Source organism: Panulirus ornatus, chromosome 55, assembly GCF_036320965.1.
Source record: "Panulirus ornatus isolate Po-2019 chromosome 55, ASM3632096v1, whole genome shotgun sequence".
Classification (NCBI taxonomy): Eukaryota; Metazoa; Arthropoda; class Malacostraca; order Decapoda; family Palinuridae; genus Panulirus; species Panulirus ornatus.
Window position 1 is genome coordinate 23,986,645 of NC_092278.1, and position 21,009 is coordinate 24,007,653.

Here is a 21,009-nt window from a genome sequence, read left to right on the forward strand (position 1 = left end):
TCCCTATAACCAAAATTGAAATTAAAAGCCACATGTCTTCATAATTTTATTGCTATTACTTATCTGCAGCCATCACTTCCTGTTGTCCATAATGTTAATGCCCCCAAATAGTTAAGCTGTAGAATTCTTTCCCTTCCATTTTCTTTTGTCCTGTAACCTTTCTGCCTTGATTAATTTCTTCATTACTTTTCTCTAACTTTTTCTTTTTGCTTGAGATTACTTTGATTGGGCATGTTTTGCCTGTGGCAATTTTTTATTGTGATTCAACATGGCATGTGCAAAACGTACTCGTCAAAGGCTGTTTCAGGTGAAAGGAGTAAAGTGAAATGAAAATGTAAAAAAGAAAAGTAAGAATCAATCAGGTTTCCATAAGTGTTAGTAGACATGATTCTTAAAGGTAGAAATGTTATAAAAAGAGAGTAAAAAGAATTCCACAGCTTATTTGCTCAAGGGATGAAGTTATCGTATGGTTAATTCTAGAGTGGTTGGTCACCACGCAGAAATTGTGGGAAGGGGCAGTTAGATGTATGCCTTGGGTTCAGGCCTTGGGGTGAGGACACATGCAGACAGCTCACAAGAACACTGGCCAAAATGATTCATGGAGAACAGACAGAGAGCTGCAACATTGCGGCATAGAAAATGGGATAGTTGAAGAGAGGTGATGCCAAGTGAATTAATGAGACAAGTCTTTTGATTCCATTTTGGTTATTAGAAAGGAGGACAGAGGATCACTCCAGATGTGTGAGTAGCACTCCATACTAAGGTGAATAAAACCCTTAAAGATATGAAATAGATGGTCACAATAAAAAGTTACATCACCTATACGACACCTCATATTTTAATGGCTGCAGACAATGTATTTAAAAATCTTAGGCCTAGGTGTTTCTGTCTTCATTTATTGTACTTCTTGCACATTTCATTTGTAATATTTTACAGTGTCTTTTATGTTTGTCATGCCAGATGGGAGCTGTTTTTCAATGCAGATTGGGGTCCTTGACTTCCAGGATTTTATTAGTATGAATTATGATATATCTGTCCATTTGCTCCAGCTAGTTCAGTTCTTTATTGTGTCAACACAGACTGTAATTTATTTGTGCACACTGATTTGTGCACCCAAAAAGGTTAAAACAGTAATATTCTTTTTAGGAGAATATCAGTGCTTTGAGTGTACATTTGATTGACAAAGAGTAATTTGATAGCTGATTCTGGTCTTCCCAGTCACCTTCTATAACTACTTACAACTAACTAAAGTCACATTCCTGGAAACTGAGTTTTGGATAGGTTACCTTAGGTTCCAACATGCATTTATTTAGGAAGTTAAACGATCCTTTCCATTACCATCCACGACTGCTTTTGACCATTTTTTCGCAGAGTTCTTGAATATAGTATTAATTAAATCAGGTTGTAAGTTCCAGTATATTTCACTTATGAAATCAAAATCTAACACTGGCTTTTTTATTATTATTTTATGATTGTCTATTATTTCTCAACATAATTTCCCCCACCTTTGAAGACCTTCCATTTTTTGTTGAGTTTTAAAGATTGACAGGATGATGTTGTAGATGGTCATGGATTGTGACTAGTAGGATATCCTCCTTCAGACTGTGAATAAATGAATGAACAGGTGATTATCATGGCCAATGAAACAAACTCATATAACTCGTGGTACATGGCATGACATAGTACAGTTTGTAACAATTAGAATGTAAGCCCTTGCATCTTGCTAAGAAATTGTTGGTATGATTCATTCGTGTATGTCTAAAACATTTATTTTGTGTTTTTCTCTTTTTCACCAGAGAGTAAGTCTATCAAGGAAAAGAAATCCAGGCCTTCGGCCTCAGCAGTTCAGTTGGTATTTACCAAGAAGTTTTTCCTGTTGGCAAGATGTATCTTTACAACTTGACATTGCAGCGTGCGTCAGGTATCACACATGCTGTCCATGGGAACTTCTCAGGTACTCGCACTCAGGAGTTGGTTGTGTCTCGAGGACGTTCATTAGAACTTCTGAGGCCTGATCCCAACACAGGCAAGGTGAGTCTTGTGCGTGAGAAAATGATCTGCTGTGGAAGACAGTTTTTATGGAAAAATTTGGAATGCTTTAATGGTTTTCCATACATATCTGCTCACCAGAGCATCTACCAGTCTTTTCGTGTTGGCTTTTATATGTGACCTAGTATTCTTTAAGTATTTGAGGTGTTTACAGTTATGTGAAAATCAAATCAGCATTCAAAAGTCAAAAGCTCATGGTTACGGCATAGATCTTGGATGTTCATTATTCAGATTGCCAGTGTCTGATGTATTTAAGGAAAACGTTTCTTACACAACTTTCATTTAATTGCAGTAACGATAAAACTTAATAGACAGAATTAGAATTTGGGATTTTGGGTGATATTTTTCATTTAGGATGATATGATGAATTTAGATTTGTTCATTTAGTTGTGTATGTTATTGTTATTTGGTTTTCTCTGTTTAACCAAGTGATTTGTTTTATATACTCCTGAAGAGATAAATTTCAGAATATTTTGGTAAATTTGGGTGGGAGTTTCATTTCAAGGTGTATGGAAATTGCTTTTCTTGTTATGAATCTGTCATTGCAATGCTCTTCCTACTTACAGTATATTTTATACTTATTTGATTTTTCTTTGTCAATACATATAGAGCAAGGTAGTCCTTGCAGAATGCTTTCCAGACTTCTCAAGTGTACTTCTCTTCATGGTTCTTTTGCTTGTGGTCTTCTTAATGAGGGATACCATTAAATTCCCAGAAATATTTATAGATTGCACCTTTAAATAGTACATAATGGGTCAAATGTTGCAGCTCCAGAATTACTTAAAGTTATAGTCAGAAATTGGGAAGAAACTTGTTGTGAAAGATATATTTATTGTACTTAATTGTGTCTCCTGTGTTAGCGAGGTAGCGCAAGGAAACAGATGAAGAATGGCCCAATCCACCCACATACACATAGATATATACATAAACGTCCACACACACACATCTACATATCTATGCATTTCAACTTATACACACACACAGACATATACATATGTACACTTGGAAATATTCACACTTGCTGTCTTCATCTATTACCGTTCCCACCCCATGAGGTAGTACTAGGCCACATTCGTTCACACTCAGTCTCTACTTGTCATGTGCAATGCACCAAAACCACAGCTCTCTTTCCATATCCAGTCCCCACAGACCTTTCCATGGTTTACCCCAGATGCTTCACATGCCCTGGTTCAATCCATTGACAGCACATCGACCCCGGTATACCACATCATTCTAATTCACTCTGTTCCTTGCATGCCATTCACCCTCCTGCATGTTCAGGCCCCAATCACTCAAAATCTTTTTCACTCCATCTTTCCACCTCCAATTTGGTCTCCCCCTTCTCCTCGTTCCCTCCACCTCTGACACGTATTTCCTCTTTGTCAGTCTTTCCTCACTCATTCTCCCCATGTGACCAAACCATTTCAAAACACCCTCTTCTGCTCTCTCAACCACACTCTTTTTATTACCACACATCTCTCTTACCCTCTCATTACTTAAATCAAACCACCTCACACCACATATTGTCCTCAAACATCTAATTTCCAGCACATCCACCCTCCTCCGCACAACTCTGTCTATAGCCCACACCTCGCATCCATATAACATTGTTATCCTTTAGGCGATTAAAAATTCACTTCTGCCCCTTTTATAAGCTGCATTTTTGTACATTTGTATTACCTTTGAAATTCATCATCCATTTTTGTTCACGCTTATTTAATTGTTGCCTTTTTTAGTATGTTTATAAAGAAAATTTGAAATTTCAGTATGTACCTTGAAATTTCTTATTCTTCATCATCTCTTCATAAAGAATCTACTAGAACCAAACTGTATTTGATCTTCATATTATGCACTTGTTTCTCGCATGAATTGCACTGGAATCCAAAAATAACTTATTTTCTGTTCATTATATCTTTGTATTTTTGCTAGATTCATTAATCAACACACCTGTGTTCTCCAAAGGTGTACAATCCAAATATTTTAAATTTTGAAGCTTAAGTGTCTTGACTTAATCAGCAGTCTTTCATGTATTGTCGTCATTATTTGAAGGCACTCCTTTGCTTTTACTGTCCACTGCACTGGACTTTCTGATTGTGTTCAGTATTCAGACTTTTCAGTGCTTGGAACCCTTTGGGATATTAGATGCTTGAATGTTCCAGAGAGTGAGAGGTGTCCATTGGATATAAAAAATTGAGGTGATGTGATATGAGGGGCAATGTACCGTTAATGGGCTGAACTGGTTCATAGGAAACAAAGCGAAGTGTTGCATAGCATGTTAGGCTCTGCTTGAATCATAGACACTGGTTTTGATACATGTATATGGCATCTGGAGACTGGATGCGTTCAAATGAATCATATGTTTGTTTCCTCATGACGATACCTAATGAAAGCAAGAAAGGCAGTTAAGTATTGAAGAATATAAGACATCTTTTCTGTCACTTGAAAGAATATTTGCGAAAGTATTCTGCACATGATTTTGTTGTCACATTAGTGAATTGCCTTGTTAAAACATTGCATGTTTCAAATTGTTTCCTTTCCCTACATTAAAAGCAGATTTACAAAGGAGAAGTCTGAAGAATTATGTGGACTGGCTATTGGTATATGAAACAATTCCTTCATGTTTGTGTGTAGAAATAGGATTGTATAAGAATTGAATCAGGCCTTATAAGTGTGATTTCGGAGCATATCTGATAAGTGATATAGGGTCTGTTAGATCTTTTAATGGTGTATTCATTGGTATAACTCTTTCAAGGCATACCAGTTGTGTTTTATTAGTTTTTAAGGTTTTTTATCAAAACTGATTAAGGCTCACAGGATATCTTTTTTTCTGAAATATATAGTATCTGGTAATAAACGTGCATATTTTTGACAGGTTCACACCATCTTGACGACAGACATATTTGGAGTGATCCGCTCTTTGATGGCCTTCAGATTAACAGGCGGTAATAAAGGTAAAAAAAAAAAAGATATGTTAAGATTAGATAATGTTGGCTAATTACATGTATCAAATCTTACCTTAAGCTGTGAAAGTTTGTCACATAGGCACAGGAAAATGCCAAGTGTTTCATGCCATTTATGTGAATATAACACTAAATGCTCTATTAGTTATAGGTTTTTTAGTTGAGTTTAGTACCAATTAGTTTAGATTTTTTTGTGTAACTGATGTATTCATCTTCATTCTTCCAGTCTCTCATTCTGCTGACACACACATACCAAGAACTATGAGTATTCTTATATCTAAGTTTCACCTTGATAGGGCCTAATTAATATTTTCTTTTAATGTTTTCATGTTTCTTATGTAGTATGGTTGGTGTCCAGCATTTGTATTTGATTGCCATATTTTGTATTCTAGATTATGTTGTTGTTGGGTCTGATTCTGGACGAATCACCATCCTGGAGTACAACCAAGCCAAAAACCAATTTGAAAGAATTCACATGGAAACTTTTGGCAAGAGTGGTTGTCGACGAATTGTTCCCGGACAGTACCTTGCTATTGATCCAAAAGGAAGGGCAGTCATGATTGGTAAGTACATTTGTTTTATATCTCTGCAGTATGCCTTTTGTTGCTGTACTTCAGGTTGTTTATGCAGCATATAGAACCATGGGAGCTAGAGTGGGGGAAGGGGATATGGTCCTGAATGTATTGAGGAGTGTGTGACGGCAAAGATGGGTATTTTTGATGGTATACTAGTTTTGGTCAAGGTGGTGTGTGAAGTGAGAGGGGTCAGGGAGAATGGTTTAGTAAACAGAAAAGAGGTAGTGAAAGCTTTGCGGAAGATGAAAGCCAGGAAGGTGGCGGGTTTGGATGGTATTGCAGTGGAATTTATAAAAAAAAAAAGGGGGGGGTGACTTTGTTGTTGACTGGTTGGTAAGGATATTCAGTGTATGTATGGTTCATTGTGAAGTGCTTGAGGATTGTTGGAATGCATGCATAGTGCCATTGTACAAAGGCAAAGGGAATAAAGATGAATGTTCAAATTACAGAGGTTTAAGTTTGTTGAGTATTTCTGGGAAATTATATAGGAGGGTATTGATTGAGAGGGTTAAGGCATGTACAGAGCATCAGATTGGGGAAGAGCAGTGTGGTTTCAGAAGTGGTAGAGGATGTGTGGATCAGGTGTTTGCTTTGAAGAATGTATGTGAGAAATACTTAGAAAAACAGATGGATTTGTATGTAACATTTATGGATCTGGGGAAGGCATATGATAGGGTTGATAGAGATGCTTTGTGAAAGGTGTTAAGAGTATATGGTGTGAGAGGCAAGTTGTTTGAAGCAGTGAAAAGTTTTAACAAGAATGTAAGGCATGTGTACAAGTAGGAAGATAGGAACTGATTGGTTCCAAGTGAATGTTGGTTTGCGACAGGGATGCGTAATGTCTCCATGGTTGTTTGTTTATGGATGGGGTTGTTAGGGAGGTTAATGCAAGAGTTTTGGAGAGAGGGGCAAGTATGCAGTCTGTTGTGGATGAGAGGGCTTGGAAAGTGAGTCAGTTGTTGTTCGTTGATGATGCAGCACTGGTGGCTGATTCAGGTGAGAAGCTGCAGAAGTTGGTGACTGAGTTTGGTAAAGAGTGTGAGAGAAGAAAGCTGAGGGTAAATGTGAATAAGAGTAAGGTTATTAGGTTCAGTAGGGTTGAGGGATAAGTTAATTGGGAGGTAAGTTTGAATGGATAAAAACTGGAGGAAGTGAGGTGTTTTAGATATCTGGGAATGGATTTAGCAGAGGATGGAACCATGGAAATGGAAGTGAATCACAGGGTGGAGAGGGGGGCAAAGGTTCTGGGAGTGTTGAAGAATGTGTGGAAGGCGAGAATGTTATCTTAGAGAGCGAAAATGGGTATGTTTGAAGGAATAGTGGTTCCTTCAATGTTATATGGTTGCGAGGCATGGGCTATGGATAGGGTTGTGCAAAGAAGGGTGGATGTGTTGGAAGTGAAATGTTTGAGGACAATATGTGGTGTGAAGAGGTTTGCTTGTGTAAGTAATGAAAGGGTAAGAAAGATGTGTGGTAATAAAGCGAGTGTGTTTGAGAGAGCAGAAGAGGATGTGTTGAAATGGTCTGGTCACATGGAGAGAATGAGTGAGGAAATATTGACAAAGAGGTTATATGTGTCAGAGGTAGAGGGAACGAGAAGTGGGAGACCATGTTTGAGCGATCAGGGCCTGAACATACAGGAGGGTGAAAGGCGTGCAAGGAATAGAGTGAATTGGAATGGTATGGTGTACCGGGGTTGAAGTGCTGTCAGTGGATTGAACCAGGGCATGTGAGGCATCTGGGGTAAACCATGGAAGAGTCTGTGGGGCCTGGTTGTGGAAAGGGAGCTTTGGTTTTGGTGCATTACCCATGACAACTAGAGACTGAGTCTGAACGAATGTAGCCTTTCTTGTCTTTTCCTAGCACTACCTCATGGGGGGGCTTGCTATTTCATGTGTAGCAGGGTTGCGATGGAAATGGATGAAGGCAGCAAGTGTGAATATGTACATGTGTATATACGTATATGTCTGTGTATGTATGTGTATATATACATTGAAATGTGTAGGTATGTATATGTGCATGTGTGGGCATTTATGTATTTACATGCGTATGTGGGTGAGTTTGGCCATTCTTTCGTCTTTTTCCTTGTGCTACCTCGTTAATGCGGGAGACGGCGATTAAGTATGATAAAAAACTAGTCTTACCAGTGATGTATGGATGTAAATCATGGGTCCTAAATACTGTATTATATTAGAGGGTAGATTTGTCGGAAGTGAAATGCTTAGCTACCTCATTCCACCACTTACTAAGAATTATCATCTTTCTGTATCCCACCTCCTGCATGCCACACATTTAGCCATTGAATTGCAAAATAGGAATCTGTGGATACCTGTGTTGTACACAAAAAAAAAAAGTCTTGAACTCTTTTTTTTTTCCTTATATTCTGACACAGTTCCAAAGCTCCTTGTTGATTAGAAGTGCTGCCCCTTCTTTGTCTCTTGCCTTCTGACTAACTGCAGAGTTTATTCCCAGAAGGTTCTTGTAGCACTCAACCTGTTACACCTTAACTTAGCTTCACACATTATCATCTTGATTACAGCCACTCTTATACACATGCTCTGGTCTGAGCTTTTGAAATTTTTTTTTCCTATGTTTGGAAGGTGATAATACTTGGGAAGATTTCCACCCCCCATTAATTGCTTCATATGACTCTTAGAGGATAGAGAGATATTGTGAAGCCAAATCATTTAAAAGTAGTCTAACGTTTAGACCTTGCTCCACCACAGGAGCTGTAGAGAAACAGAAGCTGGTATATATCCTGAATCGGGATGCTGCAGCTAGACTTACCATATCATCCCCCTTGGAGGCCCATAAAAGCAACACACTTGTGTATCACATGGTTGGAGTGGATGTGGGATTTGAAAACCCACTGTTTGCTTGCTTAGAAATAGACTATGAGGTAAGTTCATGAGAATCATCAAAAGGTTAGTTCACTTAATTGTTTCAAGAGATTTATATGTCATTTTGTTTAGCTTTGTAAATGATCTTTGCAGATACAAAAATACCACATTAAAAAAAGTATAGTGATTTTGTATGGAAATGAAAACCAGATTATTTCATTTTTTCATTATATATTGTATTAAGAAATAGCTACATGAATTCTCTTTGTCACTCATTTTTGGATTTCTGATTTTTTTTTATTCAGTTTTATTAGATATTTCTTTTCTTTCTTTCATATGCATTTGCACTTTTCCACTCAAGCAAGGTAGTTTCAAAAACAGATATATGAGTCATAAAGGAAATACTTCTCATTGGGCTCCTTCCTTCTTTCTTTTGGAGAGGATTTCTAGCCCCCAACTCCCACTCCACATAGTCTCCTTTTATGTCGCGCAGGAGATATAGATCAGATATAGTATTCTTTTACCCCTATCCCTAGGGATGTCAAGAGTTTAGTTTTTTCATTAGTTTATCCTATGTAAATTGCTCATCATAGGTTCTGTTTCTGTACCCAACTGTATTTTTTTATGGACCTAATTTAGCTACAGCAGAAGTGGTTCATTTGGTATATCAGGGATAAAGAAAGATTAAAGTAAAATTGGGTGAAGATCATGCTGCTGAACTTTTGCAAGCCACTGAGAGGGACAGTGTGGCAACACTCATATGTTTGAATGAAGTGAATCAATCTCCTGTTGTACTTCGAGACATGTTTTTGAACATAGAATAACGAAACAGAAACATGTCAGTTTCAGGTTAGCTCCTATTTTTTTCAGTAATTCACCTTTTAGCTACATACAATTCAGAAGTCATTAATGAACAGAATGTTGAATGTTGTATTTTAGCAATGCCACAGAGGAATTTAACCCTCTTAGGGTTTTCATATGCTTTTAGAATATGGTTAAATTTTATAGTTTTCTTCTTTCCATCTGATCATACCTCATGCTCCTCTCATGTAATTCATTTCAATAGTTTGGATTCTTGAAGTCTGTGACTCAACATCTTCCTTTTACACATTCACCCAAACATGGACACCAGTTGTGTCATCCGCAGATAGCAACTGACTCACCCCAATTCCCATCAACTGAATACTGTAGACCTACCCTGTCTATAACCCTTGCATTTACATCCCTCAGTACCCCATCCACAAACATATTAGATAGCCATGGTTATATCACACACCCTTCACATAGATCCACTTTTACTTGAAACCACTCATTCCCTCTCTTCTTAGTTTCACACACTCCTTACTCTCCTCCTGATTAAAACTCGTCAAAATTTAGTAACCCCCCCCATCCCACCACCACCACCACCACCATATGTTTTTAGCGCCTTCCACTCTAACCAACCCCATCAAATGCTGTAATATAGATAGTTTATGCACATTCAGTTGTTTTTAAAGATAACTTTCATTTTCTAGGAAGCAGATACTGATCCTACTGGAGAGGCTGTGCATAGGACCCAACAGACACTCACCTTTTATGAATTGGATCTTGGTCTTAATCATGTTGTCAGGAAATATCATGAGCCACTGGAGGAGCATGCAAACTTCCTCATATCTGTACCAGGTAATTGTAATCCTTAAACAAATATATTTTGTGCTGCTAATTATATCTTTTGCTTGAAGATGTAGAGATGGTATGGTCAGAGTTAAGAAAAGAGAATGTATAAGTTGCTATGCTTCAGATGCAGGATATGGCATTTGCCATAGACAAATGTATATTCTGATATATTTTGGAATCTTTTTGCCATTTGGTTTAGGAATAACCAGCATTAAAGGTATTCAAAATTTTCAAGGAGATATTGTAATACTGTTACTATATTTCAGGTGGTAATGATGGTCCATCTGGTGTACTTGTGTGCTCTGAAAACTACATTACTTATAAGAACTTGGGTGATCAGCCTGACATCCGTTGCCCAATCCCCAGGAGAAGGGTAGGCTTTGATATACTTCTTTGAGGGATTCCAGATTTTTCATGTTGTACCTGTAGTACATTGGAAGGTGCAAACATGAGAGGTAAATTGTGGAAGAGATGGATACTTGAAGTGAGATAATTAATTAGGGCTAGATTTTGACTTCTGGAGGAATTAATGAGGATTTAATGCATTGGAAGCATTTTTATCTGTAGGGTTGGTGCAAATGAAGATTAGGCTTTGTGGTTGAATTAGTGTAATAGAATTACTAGAGTCTACCCAGTCATGATTACACCATGAGAGAAAAGTCACCTACAGCAATGTTTTGCAGTCATCATTGGATGAAAAGTTGTCACAGAACATCTCACTCAGTAGAAGTCCATCATTTATATGCTTCTGGATGTAGCACAGCCTTGAAGCCATGGGTCTATGTACCTAATAGTATGGAATTGTAAGTGGAGTTACTGATGGTTAAGTAGATATAAATGATGTTTTGAATATATTTAATAAGTATACATATTGAATTCAGAGTTTTTGAAGTATAGTTGATTATATATTGGAAGAGTGTGTATATGTTGATTTACATTTTAGGATAGTGTTCATCAGACAGTTTTAGATACAGCCAATGATGCTGACCAAGTGCAACTTTATAGGTTTCATGCCTGTTGAATGCTTTCCACATGGTGTAATGTATGAAGATGTGACTGTTCTTATGTGTGTTGATATGACCCTCCATTTTCATCCATTAACATTTTTCTCTCTGCTGGAAAATTTTACTTCACAACATACCCTTACTATGCTTCATATGTTTGTTCCTGATTGTGCTAAAGAATATCATGACAGTATTTCTCTGTCTGCTCATCTCTTCTTTGATCTCTCCATATGTTTATATTTTTATTTACATGCAGTGATGTGATATCTAAAGATGTACTTTTAAAAATGAGAGATTTGAAAAGAACAATGTTTATTTTAGGATCAGGGTTCCAGTGACGTAAATAAGAGAAATAAACTAGTGTCATGTATATTTCGCACTTTTGTTCAGTCAGAGGCTTTAATTTAGGTTTTGGTATTCTTTTCAGAATGATCTTGATGACCCAGAACGAGGCATGATTTTCATCTGTGCTGCAACTCACAAGACTCGTTCTATGTTCTTCTTCTTGGCTCAGACAGAGCAAGGAGATATTTTCAAAGTAAGGAATAAATGGAAAAGTCAGATGAATTATCGCAGTACTGGGGAATGACCTAAGGGGAAAGTATAAGGTTAAATTGCATAGATTTATAGACAGCATGATTGTTTTGTATTGTTTTAGCTGCAGCAATGAAGTAGATATTATTTTGTTCATTAGCCATTCCAGGAACCACACCACATGTAACATGTAGAATTTATAGATGTAAAAGAATCTTAGAAAAGCTTTTATATTGAAAAATATCTTAAAGTTATTTTGAAGGCTTTGCATATTTTATCAATTTGGACATGGGTTTAGAATACGTGTGAATGAACAAAGAAGCTATGTATTCTTGATCCGTGCTATCTAAATGAGAATGTAGTTAAAGATGATAGATAGAATAAAAAGCCACTCTCCATCTTCCCTTCATAATCCCACACACACCTCGTTGAAAACTCCTCACTTGTTAGTTTCCTACCAACTACTACCTAAGGAGTTAAGTAGTTATAGATATCAGCACTGATCTCTGTAAGGAATTCATGATCAGGGTGATGCAGGGGCAGATTGGCTGGTATGGTGTAAGTGGCTGAATTATATCATGGAATGTGAGATTTTTTTTCATACTTATTCGCTATTTCCCACATTTGCAAGGTAGCATTGAGAACAGAGGACTGGGCCTTAGAGGGAATATCCTCACTTGGCCCTGTTCTCTGTTCCTTTTTTTGGAAAAGTAAAAAACGGGAGGGGAGGATTTCCTACCCCCCTGCTCCCTCCCCCTTTAGTCGCCTTCTGCAACACACAGGGAATACATGGGAAGTATTCTTTCTCCCCTATCATCAGGGAAAGTGAGATATAGGAGTTAATATATTGGACAGAGCAAAGAAGGGTAGAGATTTTAACAAGGTAATATTTATTTTATATATTATGCTTTGTCGCTGTCTCCCGTGTTAGTGAGGTAGCGAAGGGAAACAAGACGAAAGAATGGCCCAACCCGCCCACATACACATGTATATACATAAATGCCCACTCACGCACATATACATACCTATACATTTTAAACATATACTTACATATACATACACAGACATATACATATACACGTTAGTGAGGTAGCGCAAGGAAACAAGATGAAAGAATGGCCCAACACACCCACGTACACATGTATATACATAAACGCCCACACACGCACATATACATAGCTATACATTTTAACATATACATACACAGACATATACATATATACACATGTACTTATTCATATTTTCTGCCTTCATCCATTCCTGTCCCCACCCTGCCAGACATGAAATGGCACCCCCCTTCCCCTGCACGCATGCAAGGTAGTGCTAGGAAAAAACAAAAAGGCCACATTCGTTCACAATCAATTTCTAGCTGTCATGTGTAATGTACTGAAAGGAAATATATGGTATTAAAACAGCATGGTCTAGGAAAAATGTATTTTAAATAATGATAGTAGGTGAGGAGGGAAAATTAATACCAAATCAACTATATATGCTTAGTGAAAATGTAAAAAACACATATGTAAATGGAAATTCATGTTTCACTTTTATTGGAACAGGAAGATTTGATGATGATACATAGAAAGATAGGTATATGTGGAGAGTTAGAGTACAATTACTATGATATGCAAATATCAGGTTGTTACTACAAGTACCAGTAAAGGAAAAAAAGTGTAAATACCTTATGGAATTTAAAAATTGTTGAGAGATTATGTAAAGAGTGTTTTCCCAAAAGAAGACTTAAAACTAACTTATTTATATGATTTCTATGATACAGCAAAGATTAATGGAAGGCTAATTGTAGTTTAAATAAGGGCTTATTGTTCAGGTCATTTTCACTTGATATATTGTTACCAGTACTGTATAAGACATGCATTTCGTATCATTGATAAAGGACAGCTGTAGCATTCAGATATGTGTAATCATGAATACCTTTACAAAATATGAAAGTTAGATTTCTAGAGAAATCTTTATTATGTATTGTGGGTCCATGAGATAAAAAATCGAATAGATTACTACAGAATTCAGAACACTGCTGTGATTATTTTTCCTTGCAGATTACCTTAGAAACTGATGAAGATGTTGTGACAGAGATCAAACTCAAATATTTTGATACAGTCCCTCCAGCAACTGCTATGTGTGTCCTGAAGACTGGCTTCCTTTTTGTTGCATCAGAATTTGGCAATCATTATCTCTATCAGGTTAGTCTTGAAAAGGGTTAGTATGATTTAGAGTAGCCCATTATGTGAGTCCAGTAATATACATTTGTTGAGGTGTGCAGTGTTGTTGAGTTTAAGTTTAGTTTCCATCTCATGAGTGATGGTTTTCCATGGTTTTGTGGAATTTCGTTGTTTTTTATGATTCCAATGGACCCCGAATTTCATTCAGATTTACAAAGTTTAGGGGTTGGTAAGTGTCAAAGATTAAAGGAAGCATGAACCTGAGGTATGAATCAGATAATGTGTAATCTTTGGTATCTGCAAGTCCTTTGTTGACTGGACAGCAGCATTATTTCCTTATGATATTCATTTGCAATCCTTATGTGGAACACAGAACCATAGAGGATGGCTGTATCCATTTTAGATTCAGTGACGTAAATGACTAACTGTATTTTGAAGTGTTACTTTTTCATCAGTTAGAACTCTAGGTAGGCTCCCAGATTTGGAAATAAGTGCAGGGTGCATCACAGAGCATCTGAAAGCAAGTTTTCTGGGGACCAAAGGTGTATGGACCACTGGCCTATAAGTGTTTTTGCTGAGTATATGTGTTCATCATAGTCCTAATAGTCTTGTGTGGATGAAATTCTTGGTTGTTGAATGCAAAGTAAAGGAAGAGAGTGGTGTTTCAAATATTGAATGCCTGAGGATATATATTTTATGAGATGGATTGATTATGTAAAGAATGACTATGAGAAAAAGGCATGGTAGTAAGTGCAGTAGTCTGGTTGAGAAAGCTGACCAGAGTATGCTGATATGGTTTGGATGTAAGGAGAAGATGAAGAGAAGGATTGCTTAAGAGAATCTACTCCTCAGAAATGATGGGAGCAAGGTAAGGGGAACCAAGAAGTATAGTATGAAGGGGGTTTTGGGGGTATAAGATCTTGACCCTGATCATTTAGGAGAGTAAGAGGCATGTATTGGATGGAATGAATTGGATGAATGTGGTATGTGGGGATTGACAATTAGTCAGTAGGCTGAATTAAGGCATATGTTGCACTCACGGTAAACCATGGAGTTTGTGGGGCCTACCTGTGGATGTGAGTAAAATGTACAATAAAACAGGTGTAGTGACAACTCACTTTGACCCTGAGGCTTTACTTTCCTTTTTTTAGCATGTTTTGCTGCAACATCTGTGAAACAAATGAAATTAGTGGATGAAATATACTTCAAAGATGATTATTTTCATATTCAAATAAACATCTTTGAATTAATAATGTTAGGTACATTTTGTGAAGGAAAGGAAACCATAGGTAAGAGTTAAGACATCCTTTAAGATAGAGTAAATGAGTAGTGTTGGCATAGAGTACACAGTTGCAAGGTGCCAGTGAAACAAGACATGGTAAATTCCTCAAACAGTTTACAGCAGGGTATATGACAAAGTGAGAAAGAAAAGTCAGACTTAAGAATATGGGTGGCAGTATTTTTAGGTTTGCAATTTTTTCTCTTTCATTATTGCTTTATTGGAGTTTATCTCCTTTAGTAATGAGATGGGGTGAAGAAATAATTGGCAAGTATTATCCATATTCATAACTGCTCTTTTACAGATTGCCCATCTAGGTGATGATGATGATGAGCCAGAATTCAGTTCAGCCATGCCTTTAGAAGAAGGAGACACATTTTTCTATGCTCCTAGACAGCTTCAGAATTTAGTGCTGGTTGATGAACTTGATTCACTGTCACCCATTATGGCATGCCAGATTGCTGATTTAGGTAAGTTTACTTGGTTTACCTGTTTTAGAAAACATGCAGGTTACATGAACTGTAAAGAAAGTGATGAAAGATTAGTGTTAACATGAAGGTATAGCCAGAGTTGCTGAAAATGGTGCATTGTGTATTTGTTTTAAGTATATGAAATATGAAGTAGGATTATACCTAGAGAGCTATAAGTGGGCTTAGATAGTTTCTAGATAAGATGTAGAAGTAGGAAAGGCCCAGAATAGATAAGTTTGAAGTAGGTAAACCATTATGAAAGAAATAGTTTTTGCCACACTCCATTCATGTTTGTCCTCGACTTCTTTCCATGACTCAGTAGCATTGTCATTGTCATTTCTGATTTGTAACTCTTCCAAAATTTTGAAATATTTGTGAGGAAGTCTCATAATTGCAGTGTTTTCATTAAGAAACTGAATGATTGTTCTTATTCAAAAATATCTTGATTTTGAAGATTCATTAATTGAGCCATTAAATTGGGTTAGAGGCATCATTTTCCTTACGTAATCCAGTAATAAAGAAGTAGAGCGGAAATGATAAAGATGGAAAGAGATTAGTAAAAGTCAGTGAGCTAGGAAGAAGAGACATTTTTGAGATACCAGGATGGCCTGAGTGAATAATAATCAAAGGTGAGAGCATATGAAACCAGGGAAATAGTCAAGAATTGGGAGATTACTACATGTGTGAGAAAGGTATGTGGCACATGGAAAGTGGGATGTGGCAAGTGAGAATGAATAATGAGTGGTGGCATGAGGAAGTAATATGTAGTGATTGAAGAAGAAAGATGATATGGGCATTACCTGCAGGGAAGGTGTGCAAGAGATTAGGAAATGTACAAGAAAAAGCAGCATGAGGTCAAAAGGAAGGCATGAGTGCTAAAAAGAGGGCAGATGAGAATTTGGGCAAGAGAGTATCAGCTAACTTGAGGGAGAGAAAGAAAATGTTTTAGAAAGATGCATATAGTATTGGGAGAACAAAAGAATATATGGGAGCATCATTAAAGGATTAAAATGGGGGAGTTGAAATGGACAAAGAAGAGGTGAAGACGAGATGGACTAAGTATTTTGTGGGAAAGTTAAATGTGTTTTATGTTAGGATGGCAGATGTGGGGTGATTGGATCATGGTAGTATGCAAAGAGATGGCAAGTGATTTGATGAAAAGAAAAGAGATGGTGAAAACCTTTCATCAAATGGGAATTTCTGTGAGAATACGGAAGTTGGGAATCATGATGTTGTTATGATGCATCATACTGTGCAATACCATGTTAGTGGCTCATTGTTTTTATGGCTTAATTAAAGGTTATAGTGCTTGATATGTTTTGCAAGATGTTTGAAGAAGCTTTGATTTTGTGCAAGAACTCTTTAGGTAAAGCTGGAAATGTGAGGATTAAGCATAATCAGGCATTTTTGAAGCACTAGTTAAAAAAACTATATTGAAGATGATGGTACATTAGTTTTCTTGAAAGTAAAGAACAGTTAATTGATTCTTGAAAATGCTCTATCCAAACAGCCAATGAAGATACACCACAGCTGTATACTGTGTGTGGGCGAGGCCCACGATCATCATTGCGAGTACTACGTCATGGCTTGGAAGTGAGTGAGATGGCAGTGTCAGAACTGCCTGGTAACCCTACTGCTGTATGGACTGTCAGAAAACGAAGTGAAGGTAAGTGATCTTTCTTTCATATGAATTAACTGTTTTCCCACTGTTGATTTGACTACTCTCTATATGATATATACGTTTTAATATGTTCGTGGTTGGCGTGTTAAAGAATATAAATGCAATGTTTTTGGAGTAAGGGGAAGGTACAGAGTATGCTGGGTGGACCAGGTATTGTTAACTTGTGCTACAGCTATGGTGGCACTCTTCAGAGGCAGATGGAACCATGGTGGCTGAAATGAGTAATAGAGTGAAAGAGGGGGCTAAGGCCATGGATGCATTAAGAAGTATGTTAAAGGAAAGCTCACTTATTGTAAAAGCAAAAATAAGTACTCATTAAGGTTTAGTACCCCTGGCATTGTTTCGTGGTGTGAATCATGAGCCTTGAATGCAAAAAAAGAAGAGGATGGATATATTGGAGTTGAAGTGCCTGACAACAATACATGGTTTAAAAGTGGGTTGGTTATTAAAGAAATGACGGTTTAAGAGACAGATGGAAGCATGGTGGCTGAAATGAGTAATAGAGTGAAAGAGGTGGCTAAGGTCATAGATGCATTAAGAAATATGTTAAAGGAAAGCTCACTTATTGTAAAACAAAAATAAGCTCACTTATTGTAAAAGCAAAAATAAGTACTCATGAAGGTTTAGTACCCCTGACATTGTTTCATAGTGTGAATTATGGGCCTTGAATGCAAAAAAAGAAGAGGATGGATATATTTTAGGTGAAGTGCCTAGCAACGATACATGGTTTAAAGGTGGGTTGGTTATTAAAGAAATGATGGTTTAAGAGAAAATTCTGTTAGTAAACACATTATGACTGAGAAGGCAGACCATTGATGTATAAAAAGATTTTATGCTGATAAATTTGGTAAAGCTAAGTTTTTTGACATGTTTCAATTATAGAACTTTTTGAGATGGCAGTGGAAGACCTTTTGATAGTAATGTTTTTTCCTTTATTTATTTATTTATTTTTTTTTTCTCTGTCTCCCGCGTTTGCGAGGTAGCGCAAGGAAACAGACGAAAGAAATGGCCCAACCCCCCCCATACACATGTATATACATACGTCCACACACGCAAATATACATACCTACACAGCTTTCCATGGTCTACCCCAGACGCTTCACATGCCTTGATTCAATCCACTGACAGCACGTCAGCCCCGGTATACCACATCGCTCCAATTCACTCTGTTCCTTGCCCTCCTTTCACCCTCCTGCATGTTCAGGCCCCAATCACACAAAATCTTTTTCACTCCATCTTTCCACCTCCAATTTGGTCTCCCTCTTCTCCTTGTTCCCTCCACCTCCGACACATATATCCTCTTGGTCAATCTTTCCTCACTCATCCTCTCCATGTGCCCAAACCACTTCAAAACACCCTCTTCTGCTCTCTCAACCACGCTCTTTTTATTTCCACACATCTCTCTTACCCTTACGTTACTCACTCGATCAAACCACCTCACACCACACATTGTCCTCAAACATCTCATTTCCAGCACATCCATCCTCCTGCGCACAACTCTATCCATAGCCCACGCCTCGCAACCATACAACATTGTTGGAACCACTATTCCTTCAAACATACCCATTTTTGCTTTCCGAGATAATGTTCTCGACTTCCACACATTCTTCAAGGCCCCCAGAATTTTCGCCCCATCCCCCACCCTATGATCCACTTCCGCTTCCATGGTTCCATCCGCTGCCAGATCCACTCCCAGATATCTAAAACACTTCACTTCCTCCAGTTTTTCTCCATTCAAACTCACCTCCCAATTGACTTGACCCTCAACCCTACTGTACCTAATAACCTTGCTCTTATTCACATTTACTCTTAACTTTCTTCTTCCACACACTTTACCAAACTCAGTCACCAGCTTCTGCAGTTTCACACATGAATCAGCCACCAGCGCTGTGTCATCAGCGAACAACAACTGACTCACTTCCCAAGCTCTCTCATCCCCAACAGACTTCATACTTGCCCCTCTTTCCAAAACTCTTGTATTTACCTCCCTAACAACCCCATCCATAAACAAATTAAACAACCATGGAGACATCACACACCCCTGCCGCAAACCTACATTCACTGAGAACCAATCACTTTCCTCTCTTCCTACACGTACACATGCCTTACATCCTCGATAAAAACTTTTCACTGCTTCTAACAACTTTCCTCCCACACCATATATTCTTAATACCTTCCACAGAGCATCTCTATCAACTCTATCATATGCCTTCTCCAGATCCATAAATGCTACATACAAATCCATTTGCTTTTCTAAGTATTTCTCACATACATTCTTCAAAGCAAACACCTGATCCACACATCCTCTACCACTTCTGAAACCACACTGCTCTTCCCCAATCTGATGCTCTGTACATGCCTTCACCCTCTCAATCAATACCCTCCCATATAATTTACCAGGAATACTCAACAAACTTATACCTCTGTAATTTGAGCACTCACTCTTATCCCCTTTGCCTTTGTACAATGGCACTATGCACGCATTCCGCCAATCCTCAGGCACCTCACCATGAGTCATACATACATTAAATAACCTTACCAACCAGTCAACAATACAGTCACCCCCTTTTTTAATAAATTCCACTGCAATACCATCCAAACCTGCTGCCTTGCCGGCTTTCATCTTCCGCAAAGCTTTCACTACCTCTTCTCTGTTTACCAAATCATTTTCCCTAACCCTCTCACTTTGCACACCACCTCGACCAAAACACCCTATATCTGCCACTCTATCATCAAACACATTCAACAAACCTTTGAAATACTCACTCCATCTCCTTCTCACATCACCACTACTTGTTATCACCTCCCCATTTGCGCCCTTCACTGAAGTTCCCATTTGCTCCCTTGTCTTACGCACTTTATTTACCTCCTTCCAGAACATCTTTTTATTCTCCCTAAAATTTAATGATACTCTCTCACCCCAACTCTCATTTGCCCTTTTTTTCACCTCTTGCACCTTTCTCTTGACCTCCTGTCTCTTTCTTTTATACATCTCCCACTCAATTGCATTTTTTCCCTGCAAAAATCGTCCAAATGCCTCTCTCTTCTCTTTCACTAATACTCTTACTTCTTCATCCCACCACTCACTACCCTTTCTAATCAACCCACCTCCCACTCTTCTCATGCCACAAGCATCTTTTGCGCAATCCATCACTGATTCCCTAAATACATCCCATTCCTCCCCCACACCCCTTACTTCCATTGTTCTCACCTTTTTCCATTCTGTACTCAGTCTCTCCTGGTACTTCCTCACACAGGTCTCCTTCTCAAGCTCACTTACTCTCACCACCCTCTTCACCCCAACATTCACTCTTCTTTTCTGAAAACCCATACAAATCTTCACCTTAGCCTCCACAAGATAATGATCAGACATCCCTCCAGTTCCTTTATTTGTAAAATAATTTTTACTGTAGATGATTTTAATAATCCTCAATGTTTAAGGCTTTACTGATATTCTTTTCATCAGACCAGTATGATTCCTACATCATCGTGTCTTTCGTCAATGCCACACTGGTACTAAGCATTGGAGAAACTGTAGAGGAAGTGACGGATTCTGGCTTCTTGGGCACCACCCCAACATTAGCTTGTTCTCAGCTTGGTGATGATGCTCTTGTGCAGGTATGCTTAATCATTCCAATGCCTTAGATACTGTTCACACTACCTAAGTTTTTTGAGGGATTCCATTGTACATGATGATCATTGCATTTACAGCCCATGAGATCAGGATTGGCCAGGGACTGGCAAAGATTAACAGTGATATTTGCTCTGATAAGTTTTGGCCATA

General features: G+C 37.9%; 1 protein-coding gene across 3 annotated transcripts in view; it reads left to right on the forward strand.

Moving 5' to 3' along the window:
- Positions 1 to 21,009, forward strand: part of Sf3b3 (splicing factor 3b subunit 3) — a 66,513-nt gene that overhangs the window by 1,018 nt on the left and 44,486 nt on the right. For all 3 annotated transcript variants that reach the window (XM_071693172.1, XM_071693174.1, XM_071693173.1), the window contains exons 2-12: positions 1,797 to 2,031; positions 4,922 to 5,000; positions 5,402 to 5,572; positions 8,311 to 8,483; positions 9,939 to 10,086; positions 10,347 to 10,453; positions 11,512 to 11,622; positions 13,673 to 13,816; positions 15,379 to 15,544; positions 17,055 to 17,210; positions 20,692 to 20,843. In XM_071693172.1, the coding sequence (XP_071549273.1) occupies positions 1,885 to 2,031; positions 4,922 to 5,000; positions 5,402 to 5,572; positions 8,311 to 8,483; positions 9,939 to 10,086; positions 10,347 to 10,453; positions 11,512 to 11,622; positions 13,673 to 13,816; positions 15,379 to 15,544; positions 17,055 to 17,210; positions 20,692 to 20,843 (1,554 nt within the window). In that variant the 5' untranslated portion in view covers positions 1,797 to 1,884. The remainder of the gene's footprint in view (positions 1 to 1,796; positions 2,032 to 4,921; positions 5,001 to 5,401; positions 5,573 to 8,310; positions 8,484 to 9,938; positions 10,087 to 10,346; positions 10,454 to 11,511; positions 11,623 to 13,672; positions 13,817 to 15,378; positions 15,545 to 17,054; positions 17,211 to 20,691; positions 20,844 to 21,009) is intronic.